The sequence below is a fragment of the Sturnira hondurensis genome, unplaced genomic scaffold (genome assembly GCF_014824575.4).
Source record: "Sturnira hondurensis isolate 20B ecotype Veracruz unplaced genomic scaffold, ASM1482457v3 Scaffold0000648, whole genome shotgun sequence".
In the NCBI taxonomy this organism is placed as follows: domain Eukaryota; kingdom Metazoa; phylum Chordata; class Mammalia; order Chiroptera; family Phyllostomidae; genus Sturnira; species Sturnira hondurensis.
The window spans coordinates 3,629,030-3,643,312 of NW_028073279.1; the positions used below are offsets into that span (position 1 = coordinate 3,629,030).

At 36.1% G+C, this 14,283-nt stretch overlaps 1 protein-coding gene across 1 annotated transcript in view; it reads left to right on the forward strand.

Moving 5' to 3' along the window:
* Window positions 1–14,283, forward strand: part of NEGR1 (neuronal growth regulator 1) — an 856,835-nt gene that overhangs the window by 532,858 nt on the left and 309,694 nt on the right. Inside the window, exon 4 of the mRNA XM_037042445.1 lies at window positions 13,848–13,979. Coding sequence (XP_036898340.1) covers window positions 13,848–13,979 — 132 coding nt within the window. The remainder of the gene's footprint in view (window positions 1–13,847; window positions 13,980–14,283) is intronic.

Consider the following 14,283-nt stretch of genomic DNA (forward strand, 5'->3'; position numbering starts at 1 on the left):
CTGAATGAAACTGTTAAAAAGAAAATCAAAGTATGTATTAAATACCAAAAAAATTTTCTAATCCATAAAAAATTGCAAAAGTATAGGTTTTGTGTTTTATAGATAATTAATTAAATAATTCAAGGAAAGTTAAAAGGGCTTGAACAAAACAAAACATATATAACTTTAGTGACCATTTATTTATTACCATTTTTCCTTGATGTCATACAGACAAAAATGAGAAAAAAATCTAATTGATCACTCTGACTATAAAAAACAAAAATTGTGACCATGACGTATTATCATATTAAAAAAAATGCTCAGTGAAAAGTCCACTTCTAATGACAGAGATCATATTTTATCCCTTACATCCATTAATGTAGCTTAATTTTATTCAATAAATAAATCAATTTATTAAATAAATGTATAGATGAGTTAATGAAACAATCAATGGTCTATTGTTTGGGTGACATAGGTATATGTATTGTATTTCTGTGGACAGGAAAGAGAGGAAGTGGCCTATGCACAGAGCAGGGTTCAAGAAGAAAGAAACAGCCCTGGCTGGTATAGCTCAGTGGATTGAGCATGGGCCTGTGAAGCAAAGGGTCGCTGGTTCAATTCCCAGTCAGGGCACATGCCTGGGTTGCAGGTCAGGTCCCCAGTAGGGGGCACATGAAAGGCAACCACACATTGATGTTTCTCTTCCTCTCTTTCTCCTTCCCTTCCCTCTCTCTAAAAATAAATAAATAAAATTTTTTAAAAAGAAGAAAGAAACATGTGCAATGTACAAATGCCAATTATACTTCCTGAGAGTGAACCTATAGTTGCAGATCATTGAGACCATCACCATCCTACTGTTTCTACAATTACTGCCCCCAAATCAGTCCCCCATCTTCTTTTTTTTAAGATTTTATTTATTTATCTTTAGAGGGGAAGGGAAGGAGAGAGGGAGAGAAATATCAATGTATGGTTGCCTCTAGTGCTTCCCCTGCTGGGAACCGGGAACTGGCCTGCAACCCAGGCATGTGCCCTGACTGGGAATCAAACCACGATTGTGTGGTTCGCAGGCCCGCGCTCAATCCACTGAGCTATACCAGCCAGGGCCGCCATCTTCTATATATGCCTGCTCAGTTCATTCTCCAGGCAGAACCCAGAGTGATTATTTCAAAACATAAGCTAGGTAATATTAATTCATTGATGAAAACTCTCAATAGCATCTCATTACACTTAGAATAAAACAAAAATCCCTTACCTGGTGGGAAATCATATAGGAACTTGGTTGTATTCTTCACTCTCCTGTCACATTCCTCTTCCTCTTCCTGGTCTTCTTTCTGTCCCTCAGACTTGCCACTCTTGCCCCTGCCTTGGAGTCCTCGCACTGTTTCCTTTGACTAGATTGTTCCTTCCCAAGTTTTTATGTGATGGCTCTTCCATGACACGAGGGCCTCAACTAAAGAGGCCTTTTGAGATCATCAAATCCTGCTCATCCAGTGACTAGGCAGTCACTCTTCTTCTATCACGTGGCTTCAGTGGCTCTCAACTGGAGACACCAATATGGCTCCTCAAGAGACATGTGAAAATGTGTGGGAAAAGCTTCAAGGGAGGGGTGACTACACCAGCACCTAGTGGGTAGAAGCTAGGGAGATCCTCAACATGGTCTAGTGTGCAGAACCGCACCCACACACAAATCATATGGCTAAACTATCAGTACTGCCAAATTTCAGAAAACTTGCTCCCTTTTAATTGCCTGCCCGCCATGTATAATTATCTGATACTCCCTTTTGTGTTTACTTTTTTCCATTCATTTTCTTATTCCTTGACAGACTGAAAGTCCAATGGGAACAAGGACATTAGGTGTGTTGTATCCCCTTATATTCCCAGCTCTTAAAGTAATCGCTGGCACAGAATGTTTTGGGAATAGTATTTACCGAATGACTGAATGCCACACACATTTTCTTTAAAAGCAATATATATTTATTATATAAATATTTGTTGAACATTTCTGCAACTGACCACCATCATCAGCTAAAGAAATGTTTTTCCACAGTGTAATTTGCAATGAAAAGACAGGGGAATCAACTCTCAACAAGTTTGAAGAAAGTGGTGTGAATACAGAAATCTTCTGGGAAGGAAGATTGCCAAACTCACACCATTTTTGAGTGACGTTCTTTTCATAGCTTGTGAAATAAATTGGCTTGCCTAAATCTCTGGCAGGGTCAATGACTTGTGTTTAAATGTGCAAACTCATTGCATCTCTGATTTTCTCTCTGCCTTGCTATAAATAAATTAACACTTATCTAATCTGACTTGCTTCCACCCGTTATATTTGAAAGGATATTGCAGTGCTGGCTGATGTTTTCTATGGAGAAATAACGATTGCCCTCCTTGTTCCAAGTAAAAGTAATAGTTTTACTGTTGATTTCCTGCAGGGAAATAATGCAGAGGAAGCGGTAGTTAATATTTACCAAGAACCTATTAATTCAAGGCACTTTTCATATATTATCTTCGTAATGTGCATAACAACCCCTGTGAGGGAGGTGCACAAAGCCTGGTTCAAAAGGACCATCCCAGATCTAGAGTGGTTAAGAAATATGCCCCAAGGTAATATGGATAGTGGTGAATATGGATAAATGTGAATAATGGTGCTCACATTTGGGTAAATTATAATGAAACTGGAAGTTTAGGGGCCATCTAAGTATTTCTCTAAAACCCCACAGAAAAAAATTTAGTTCTACTCTTTTGTCCAATATTTTTTTCTCCTTAGTAGCCACTTTGGTGTGACAAATTTATCAAAGAGAGAAGTCGTGGTTGTTGAAAAAAAGATCTAGTAACTCACTGTAGCTCACAGAGTGGTGGGACTAGGACTTCAATAGGTACCAGTAGGTTTATATATTTTATTTTTTATATGATGCATTTGCATGTTCAGTGAGAGTTTCTTGGGGAAAGTGCCTTTATCTAAAAGAATAATTCATGATGACAGGAATTTTAGACACAAGAAGAGCCACCCTTGGAGATACTTGATAGCTGGCAAAGCTTCTGATGCGCATTGTGTCAAATCAGCCATGCGGTTGTGTGCATTGTTTGTACACTGCTTTTCCTTCAGCTGTGTCAAGAAGGGCAATTATGGCTTCAAAAGATTTTGTCTTTTCCTGCTGTTGCATAGAGTTGGCATTGATAGAGTCAATAGATTGTATCATTTTTATTGAACCAGCATATTTCTATCATCTATTTTATATCACAATATATTTCTTCATTTATTGTCACAATGCTGTAAAATGGAAAAAACCTGCTTTATTTATTTAAAATTTTAATTTCTGTTGAATCTCTATCATCTTTGTATTCATCTGTTTTTCAGTATCATTGTCATTTTATTTCCTCTTATAATAATAAAGTAATATCAAAAATCGCCAAAAAAGAATGATTGTATCCAATTTTGTACTTTTATCACAACTGCCTTTTCATGTTAGCTTTCTTTTTCTTAGTGAATGGGCACTATATGAAAAATAGCTGTCATTTGGGATACATGCTTCTTTGTGATTTCATGAAATTATAATTTGTAAACCTGATTATTTTTTATTCAAAGTACTCTAAAGTTTCTCTCTCACTTTGCTCTTCACATTTCAGAAATAGTGGGATCTATCTAGTCTGTTCAGAAGCATTTGAAAGATCTGAGAATGTTGTGATAATGGAAGTTTTTCTATTACTCTTAGAATGAGGTCACCAGAAGATGATTATAACAGTTGTGTTGGCTCCATTTTTTATATCATTTCCAGTTCCACCAAAAAGAGGTCATAATATATTTAATATATAGGAATGGGGTTGATCAGGTGCATTAATAGTGAAACTCTGGAAAGACTAGGCAACTCATTACTTTGTAAATTCATTCTTGCTTCATTCTATTGTTCTTTCAATAACATAGAATACAATAACAGATAATGAGGCAGTATATTAAATTTCAGGTGTTTTAAATAGAAGAAATATGTCCTAATAGATAGGATTTACCTTTAGTGCCTTCATATAACATCTGTATAACCCATATTTTCAGACCATAAGATGCACCTAGGTTTTAGAGGAGGAAAATAGGGGAAAAATTTGAAGCAAAAAAAGTGGCAAAATATTTAATAACATAATATTTCATCAATGTAAATGTAAAAAGAACTCAAAAGCAGTATTAACAACCATTATTCCTCTCAAATTGGGGCAGGGGACATAAAGCATCTTATAGTCCAAAAAATACGGTAGTTTACTAGGACTACCATAACAATGTACCTCTGACTGGGTGGCTTAAACAATAGAAATGTATATTTTCACAGCTCTGGAGGCCAAAAGTCCAAGATCAAGATGTTGACAAGTTGGATCCCTCTGCAGGCCATGAGAAATGGACACATTCCTAGCCTCTGTCCTTGACTTGTAGATTGTCATCCTTTCCCTGTGTTTTCACATAGTCTTTCCTTTCTGCAAGTTTGTGTCTCTTTTTGTAAGGATACCAGTCATACTGGTTAAGGCTCAGTCCGATGACCTCAGTTTAACTTAATTCACGACCCACTTTACAGACCTTATCTGAAAATATGATCACATTCTGTAATACCAGAGGTTACAACTTCCACATACGAATGTTAGGAATTGCCCAATTCAGCACATAACATTCAGCAATGTTAGTTGAAAGGCATTTATTGAAGAATTACATCGGTTTCTTGAACCAAAGCACTATTAGATATTAAGTGTAGTTTTAAAGTATTTGTATATAAATCTTTGACCTTGATGAAACTTATGAAAATTGTATAGACACATAAGAGAGTTACGGCACATGATTAAGATGAGCTCTACACGGCACTGGGCTGTGTCCCATGACCATGAAGGCAGGCATCTGTGACTGGGATTCAATCAACAAAAATAACGCTGAGAACAAAACAGTTTCCATTTTGCATATGCAAAATTAAGAAACACATATGCCAAGAGACATATAAAGCCATCGCGTGAGCTATAGGCACAGTGGAAGTATAAATAATATTTTCTGATGCCCAGTTGAACCTCCTGTAACTGAAACTACTGTTACTTGGAGAGATAGCTGTATTAGACTAGAGCAAATGCAGACTAGTGCACTCAGATAAGTTACAATACTTTCAAATAGAACATAATAGAGGTTTCACATAGTGCAGACCAATAACATATGGCTTCATTCAAAGAGACAGTAAATATTACACTGTTAGTAATGGATTCAACCTGGTCGGAACAGAACTTAGCTGCAAACAAGCAGATAAACAGTAACAGCCGGTTTCTCTCTCTGCAGGGACTTGCTTTTCATAATTTATCCCTCTTGAACAAGATGTGTGTGTATTAGGGGCAGAGTAGGAAGGGAGGAGGAGGGGGAAGTTCTTCCCTGGTATAATGTACAATGTGTTATCTAAATAACTAAACTTGCCATTACAGATTAAGTCACTAATTTTCTAGAGAAAATGAGTCTCAGGCTGCCAAGTGTAGAGAGACCAGAAAACAGCCACAAAAATCCCCAAAGAATCTGTTAGTGCAATATTGAGTGAACATGATCCCTACCTGATAGGAATAGGCATGTGTGTTGTTTCTTCCACATTAAACTATTAATCTGCTCCCCCAGCTCTCTAGGCTTTAGTTAACAGAACCAAATTATGTTATGAGATCTAACAATACAATTCTTACCTCTTAATTATAAATACTATAAGCAGTAAACAGCATGTCAGAGTTTCAATTATATTTTTATTAATGAATTTTTATCAATACAAATTTTTATTTTAATTTTATTGAAATTTTATATATGGCTCTATGTATATTCTCACAGTTAACACTCATAACAGTCCTACGACATTGCTATTGTTTTCTCTGTTCATATTGATCCTAAAAGAGATTGATCCTAATTGAGAAATTGATCCTAAAAGAGATTTAAAATGTTAGCACAAATCACATGAAACCCAATGAATCGAGGCTGAAGCCCATATTTCTAATTTCACCTTTTCTATTATTGCTATAAAATAATCTCTTTTTCTTCTTTTTATAAAGGCATTCATATGCACACATTTTAAGTTAACTGTTTGTATTTTTCTACTCTCTCAGTATGCTAAATGACTTTTGGAAGCCTTATCATGGTTAGTTACATGAATGTTATTTGATCATCTCAAGGTGGTGTCAGCATCATATAGCATTTCTACAAAGAGCGACCCCCAACCCCCCTGAATTACCACCTGAAGGGCAGACTCCTTGTAGTACAGGACTCTTCCACTAGGTGGGTGTTCTATGAGTCCGTTTGTATCACTGTAGCAGCTGGTGTTGTGAGAGGCTGTGTTCAGCTCTGGCGAAGTTTTTTTGAACACTCTTTCAGTGCATTCACAAATTGCATGATGGGTGATTTGCCAGCACACCTGCCCACTATGCTCTGTGGTCAGCGCTTTTTGGCCCCAAATGGCAAGACTCCATTGCTCTACCCTCCCAGTTCACCACATCTCTCCCCCAGCGACTATTTTTGTTTCCCTGAATGAAAAACTTCCTCCAAGGGAAACATTTTGCCCATGTGGAAGAGTTGGAACAAAGAACGGCAGAAACACTAAAAAGCACCAAAAATTGATGAGTTCAAACACTGTTTGGAGCAATGGAAAAAAGTCTCAAAAGGTGTTTTGCATAAAAAGGAGAGTGATTTGTAGATGACTGAAGTTTAAAGGTGTAAGAATAAATACACAATTTTTAATAAATAAATTCCACTTTGGGCACCCTCCTCATATTAGACACCGTGCTTCTTTTCTGTCTGCTCAGCAAATATTTCTGCTGATGAACAAAATATGACCCAAAGTCTCCATTGTAATAACCAATAGGAAATCATTTAATCTATTTGATTTTAACACACTCTGCTTCCTTACCACTATATAGCTATTTTCCAAATACCTTTGCTTTACATTCTTATTTGTGATGTCCTCATCTATCCACATATTACTTAGTGATGTTCAAAACACCACTAGAAACATCAAAAAGTATATTTTGATGTTTAGAAACATCAAAAGTATATTTTTCTTTATCTTGGTTTTAAATTTTTTACTGGCCTAGAAAAAAAGAGAAACAATTTATAAGATCATGGGTCATACTTAGCAAAGCAAATTAACATGTCAGAAGTAGAACCTGTCCTGATCCTAAGATGCACAAAGAATTTCTCCCTTGGGTCCGTTGTAAGTAGACACACTGATTACAGCAATCGGAACTCAATAACTTTTGTGATAAGAATGTAATAAACGATTCCATGTGGCCTTTCTTATTATGCCCCTTAATGAAAGCTCAGTACAGAAAGTTTCAATACAAATCAAAATATGGTAGTGAACGGATGCAATTTTCTGGATTATTCTGAAATTTTTAAAAAATTAAATAGCTGAAGAAAGAAATGAATTGTCCTCATGAAATCCTACATAAATCCCATTTCTCTACACGAACTTGTGATAGTACTTTAAAACCAGAGAAGTCAAAGTTCTACTGTCTTGCTAAGCTCCGGAGCACAACATGCACGATTCACAGAGAACCCTGGCTCCCAAAGCGGATGTATAGAATAGGAGGCTAAAGTGGAGCCTTCAGCTGAAACCCTAAGGCAACACATAGAAAACTGCCTTGTAATTCACATCAGCTCCATGGAACTACTAAAATGTGGTTGATCAAGAACCACTTAGAATACTCCTGAACTTCTTCTCTGTAGAGCTGAAAGGATCGGGAAAGGATTGTGCTTTCTTAGGAGAGAGCTGTGTTGAGTGCTCTATCTTCTCTCTCACATTTGTTATTATAAATCTTTTAAATTTTGGCCATTTTGGTGGCTGTGTAGTAGTATACAAATATGTTTTGTCTTTACATTTCTATGAAGTGAATAATCCCTATTTGTAGTGTAAAGGTCTAAGGATGTTGACGAACACATCCTCATGTGGCCACCACCACAGTCGACGTACAGAACAGTTTCATCACGCAAAGAAACTTCCTCACACGGCCCTTTCGCAGTCAGCCAGCCTTCCCTCACCAGCCCTGGGCCAAAAATCTATCCCTTCTTTGCCTCTGTAATTTCGCTCTTTCCAGAATGTCATATAAGTAGCCCTTTGGGCTACTTCCTTTCATTTAATAAAATGTGTTTGAGATTCACTTGTGTCATGCCTATATGTAAAAATTTATTGGCCAATGTTATTTCAGTATATGGATGTACCACAATCTGTCTACTCATGCAGTGATTAAATGACATTTGGATGTTTCTAGTTTTAGTTCTTCTCAATAAAGTGTATATAAGCATTTACATACAGATTTTTTGTATATATGAGTCACAGTCATGTGCCACCTCTTATCCAATGTCTGAAAAGACTTATTTCATATAATTTATCCACTTCCCTAGTGGTTTATAGAAAAAAAAGTGAGTCTGGTCTTTGTTCCTAAATGTAACTAGAAGCAGAATTCCATAGTTACCTTTAAAAAACATAATATTTTAAAATACTAAAATTTGTCATACTCTTTTACTTATGGTACTGTTGTTGTTCCTCAAGTTAAAATGCAAACAAAATTCACTGAGAGCACACAAAGCCTTCTAGGCATTGAACTCTGCGTAGAACTTCATATTTACCTCTACCTGTTCTTGCTAAATCAATGCTCTCTGACCTAACCAAACTTTTAGAAGTTTTCTTGAAATGTGATGGCATAGCATCCTACATTTACCTCAAATATAAAAATTATTACACTTTATCGAACATTGACTTTTTATAATTTTGTTTCCCCAATAAGATGTAAGCTTTTTGAAGTGGAAATAAATTTGTTCACTGGTCAGAGATCCTCGCATAATGATATCTGTTGACTAGAAAGATAGAATGTAGGCATTCTTTGTGAGCTGATTTGAGAACTTTCCTTCAGCGCTATCTTGTGTACTGTGATAAATTATAACAAAACAAATAAACACCTTGAGCTTTTTAATCACCGATTGCTTTTGTTTGCTTCTGAAACCTCTGTTTCAGTCATTTCATAGATAATATTCATAATTTTACCTGACCATACACCCATACACCCTCCAAACCCTACTATATCTGTGTGCTAGCAAACTTCCCAGAATTTTATTACCTGTTCAACTTGAGAATGTGGTACATTCTCATGAAAGTCATATGCTTCCAAAGGAATGTCTTACTAGACTTCTATTGCCTAACTTCACTCATATTTTCAGAGGCATTAATGAACTCAGCAACTTTATAATTTAGACTACTTGCAGTGAAACCTTGAGAAATGGGCGACTCTTTTTGAGCAAGGGTTTTGGAAAATGAATGAAATGACTCTGTAAATCACTATGCAATCATTGTCATGTCATCTGAATACATGAACTCGGAGATCAGTAAGTGAGACACAGGGGATCCTAGAAGAGGTTTGAGAATGACTGAGGAGACAAAATTGACAAGGCACAGTGACTAATGGTTGTGTGCACTGAGATAAAATGTATTGTCAGAGTTGGTAATAAGGTTTCTGGCTTGAGCACCTGGGTGATGATGAAAGCACTCGGAGTCTGGGAACACAGGAGGAGCTGCAGATGAGGCAGGGAAGGTACTTGCATTTTGGGTGTGTTGACTTTGAGATATCCGGGAGTCTTCCACATAGAGATGTCCAATTAAATATGTGTTTAAGTTTCAAGATACAGATATGGACTAAGTGCATCAATCATGGAGGTATCAACATACAAATAGGAATAAAATACTAATAAATGAGCAGGATGCCCTGAAATAGTGTCCTCAGTGAGAAAAAGGAAGTCATAAGACAAAAACAATGAAAGGAAATGGCCAAGAAAGTGAGAGAAATATTAGATGAGAAAATAATGAAAGCAAGATTTATTTTGTTAATTTTTTTTCTAAAACATATTAGTACTTTGTAGAAGTTTGATGTTGTTGCTAACAATTTTTATATACAATATAAAGTATGGTTCATATGCCTGATCAGCCATGAAGCCAAATCTAGATATCATTTTAGTGGCCACTACATAAATCTTTCTGGCCAGGTTCTTATAAATCTCATGAAAGTGTAGAAAGCATGGCTACATCCTATTTTTTCAGCTTTCTCTTTGAAGATGGTGATAACAGTGGCATTATTGAAAGCCTGTGGTATGTCTTCAGTTCTTTGTTCTTTAAGAAAAGTGTACCTTTGGAAGAGACTAAACAAAAAAGGAAGCCATCGTTTAGAATGTAGGGGAGTCCTTATCCTTTTTTTCCTTCAAATCATATTGAAAGTTTCTTAGTCTTTGTGATCTTAGAAAGAATCTATGAAAACTGTAGTCTGCTCCCACCATTGCCATCAACTATTACTTCAGGATGTCAGCAAAGATGACAATTCCTTTATCATTTCTTTCACCTCTTCACAACTCTTAAAGAGAAATAGTAGCTTCTTTGAATCTAAGTGTTTTGGTGCTCTGTGCTCTGTCTTTACAGGACTATTAATTCATATATAAATGCACATATTTATTTATTTAATAAATATTTACCAAGAGTATGACATTCCAGACATACACTAGAGCTGAGGACACAGAGACGGATGAAAGAGGAGCTGCTGCTGCGCTCACAGAGAATGGTAGCATCTGCGACCAGGAGAGGACAGCCGTGTCATGATGCGTTTATATCTCATCAACACATATTTATATCGGTACCCTGGAAGATAAATGCGTTGCACAATGTTCACAATGTTTTATTTTTCATCCAGATGTATGAGGAGCAGCCTACAGTAGCAGACACTCTTCTAAACATTGTAAAAGCTCAGCCTTGGTGATGGTCCTCATGTCTTTTGTTCCTGATATGCCTTCAGCCTTGGCCTTTCCCCTCCAGTTGGGGAGATTTAGCTGGGTTATATTGCATAAACCGAAATGTCTTTTGCATTTTAATGTGCTATGCTCTAATCCTCTCCCCTGGTGAGGGAGTGATATGAAAATAGGGCAACCCAGCCAAATATTAAAGAGGATTGGTTTCCTTGGTTCCAAAACCGAGGTGAAGAATTACTGTTAGGGAAACAGAGGACAACAAAAAAAGAGGCAGCCGAGCCAACTGTGGACAACTAGCAAATTTCAGAGTTTAAAAACCTGGTGAAATCAGACTGAAAAGAGAACAAGGATGAGTTCAGGATGGCTACAGAGCTATCTGTGTAAAAACAAGAGACTACTTAGAGCACATGTTTTGGAACAGCTGACACATGGTGAATGTAAGCAACAGGGTGGCTTAAAGTACTAGGGATTCAGTGGGGAAAAAAAGTTAGCTATGAATTTATGCTTTCCTTTCCTAAGTGTTTTTTAAATATTTTTATTTATTTATTTTTAGAGAGGAAGAGAGAGAGAGAGACAAACATCAACATGTGATTGCCTCTTGTGTGCCCCCCACTGGGGACCTGGCCCACAACCCAGGCATATGTCCTTACTGGGAATTGAACCAGTGACCCTTTGGTTCACAGGCCGGTGCTCAATCCACTGAGCCACATCAGCCAGGGCATTTTTCCTAAGTGTTTTTATATTAGTATTATATCACTGATAGTGTTGGCGAGACCATTCACTCACTGGTTCTGCCACTATTGAGTTATGAAATGCAGAAACAATTACAGCTCATTCTGGTAGCTGGAAAGAGGAACATTGTTCTATGGTGGAGTTGAGAAGGACCCTGAAATATTGTTAGGTAGATTGTGTCGTGAACCATAGGAATAAACATATTCAGTAGATATAAATGGTGCTCTCTGGAGTCAACTCATGAAGTGGTTCTGATGTTGGTGATGTTTTTGTCATGCAGCTTATTGTAGTTGCTCCCAATTTTTTGAAGTCTGCCATTTAGCTCTTTAAGAAAAAAGGAAACAGTTTCTCTCTTGTCATTGTACTCTGGTTTCTGGCCGACATTCACATCTAATATGCTTCTTCCTGTCCTTCAATACTTTAAGAACAATTCCTCATATGTCTACAATGTTTAAACAACAAAAACAGTAACACATGAACTCACATCCACTGTATTTAATGATTCACTGAGAATTAGATAATAGTTGATTGTTCAAACAGGTGTAATGCATGCTTTTTATTTAAATGCATTTAGGGGGACACAATTTTTCAAATTATTTCTGTACACAAAAGTAGGAAAATTCAAGTAACATTTTAATATTAAAAGTAAGTTAAGCCATAATAACTTTGATTTTATAAAGTTTCACAATAGTATACATTTTACATTTTAACTTGTGATTGGCTTCATTTTGAACTACTCAGCTAGGTTAGTTAATTGATACACTGAGACAGTATATTTCCACTTAATAGTGCCCTTACTTTATAATTCAAGTTATCTTTAAAAATTCTAGAATGTGAATAGGGATTCTGTCCTCCCTACATTTTAGTAGTTTATATAGACACATTTAAGACAAGATTATCTTTATTATAAAGATGAAAATATGAGAAATAGAAGGGAACAAGAGAAAATGTTTTCTTTGTATAGGGGAGTCAGATAAGGACACTGGGTTGAACTAAGAAAATAATTATAAAATCAGATTTTAAGAATATGGGCATTGAAGACAACTGCTGCTTTTTAAAGTTTATTTCTTATACCTGAAATAGCTTAATCAACCAACCACCACTTGAGAAGTGTAACTCTCCCCTATCCACAAGTTGTGATTAGCCAGGAAAAAAGTGAGAAATGATTTAATCATATACATTTTAACACTCCTGGTTGTAACTAGCAAAGTCATAATTATGTGGAGGGCAGACAGAGCAGCCATTTATTCAGATACAGGTAACAGAGCCCACAGGAAATTTTTTTAAAACTTAAATTGAGATTTGAATTACCATAACTAAAATTTGTATTCATATGATTTTAAGCTTTCTTGCTACTTTATAAGTTATGCTCTATTATAATAGTTTTAGTGACGGTGTAAGATGAAAACAAAAATAAGATCGACTTGGAAAACAGAACATTTAATTGCATCATTGTTTCATTTTTCAGTTCTCTTTGGTATGCTCTGAAATGTGAGTTTCGAAGATTTGTGCAAGGCAGGGGGATCAGTCCCGCCTCTTGAAATTCGCATAGGTCCATTCTTCCTTTGCCATGATTCTCTGCTTTAAAGTAAATACAAATTCCATTATTGCAAAAGGACACTTTTCCCCCAAATCAAACTCATTTGGGGATATTCTTTCATTTGTGATTATGTCTTTATATTTTTAACCTACTGCCATTTTTAGTCAAACAGTATGTTTTCCCTGAAATATTAAAAATAAAGATAATTTTGTGTGTTTTTACGATAACTTAACTTTTAGTTTGAGAGCTGGAAAGATTTTTTTAGTTTTATTGTGTGGGTACGATATAATATATAAAATGTACCTCTCTTGGAAAAGTTAATAATTTTGGAAACTGAAACATCACAATAGTTTATTATATCTCTATCCTCTTACCAAGCCATCTGGCTTGAAATCTTGAGAATGAGTATGAGATTTCCCCAAAAGAAAAGCAACATTTAGTTAGGTTAAGTGTCAAGTTGCTAGCACACAGTGTGTAAAACTCAATATGTACCAGGTGATATCAGTGAATTTCATCCACACTGCTAGGGGGTTGTTGAACTCAATTACAGAGATGTGCAGAGCTCTGTTTGATGTGTGACAAGGTTAGGAGACCACAATCAATTAAAAAGAACACATGTATATCCTATTTGGGGGACACAGTTTTATAGTATCTCTTGTTCAGCTTCTGCTTTTTTCTCTGACTTTCCCTCTGAACATAGGAGAACAAAGGTTCTAATAATTCCCCAGTTTCAGTTGGAACTGTTTTGTCAGCAATATCTACTAGGAAGACATAAAATTGTTGTTTTACTTGTATGAAGCTTCAGGCAATTACATGCTGTATTTTTTTTCCTTGTAGCAAAGCCTTTTGAAAATGGACAGTATTTGGACATTTACGGAATTACCAGGGACCAAGCTGGAGAATATGAATGCAGTGCAGAAAATGATGTGTCATTCCCAGATGTGAAGAAAGTAAAAGTTGTCGTAAACTGTAAGTCCCATCACCTTTTATCAGAATAATCTCAGAGAAAAAAGAAACCACCTAAAAATACTGTCCAAAGTTTATGTTGCTGTTTTTAAGAGGTTGTCTATTGATAAAGATCACCTATTTACTAGGAAAATGTATATGCCGTATTTTTTGGACCATAAGACACACCTAGGTTTTAGAGGAGGAAGAATTTTTGGAGCAAAAAATGTGGTAAAATATTTAATAACCCAAATAACATAATATTTTGCCAATGTAAATGTAACCAGAACTCAACAGCAGCATTAACAACCATTATTCCTCCCAAATT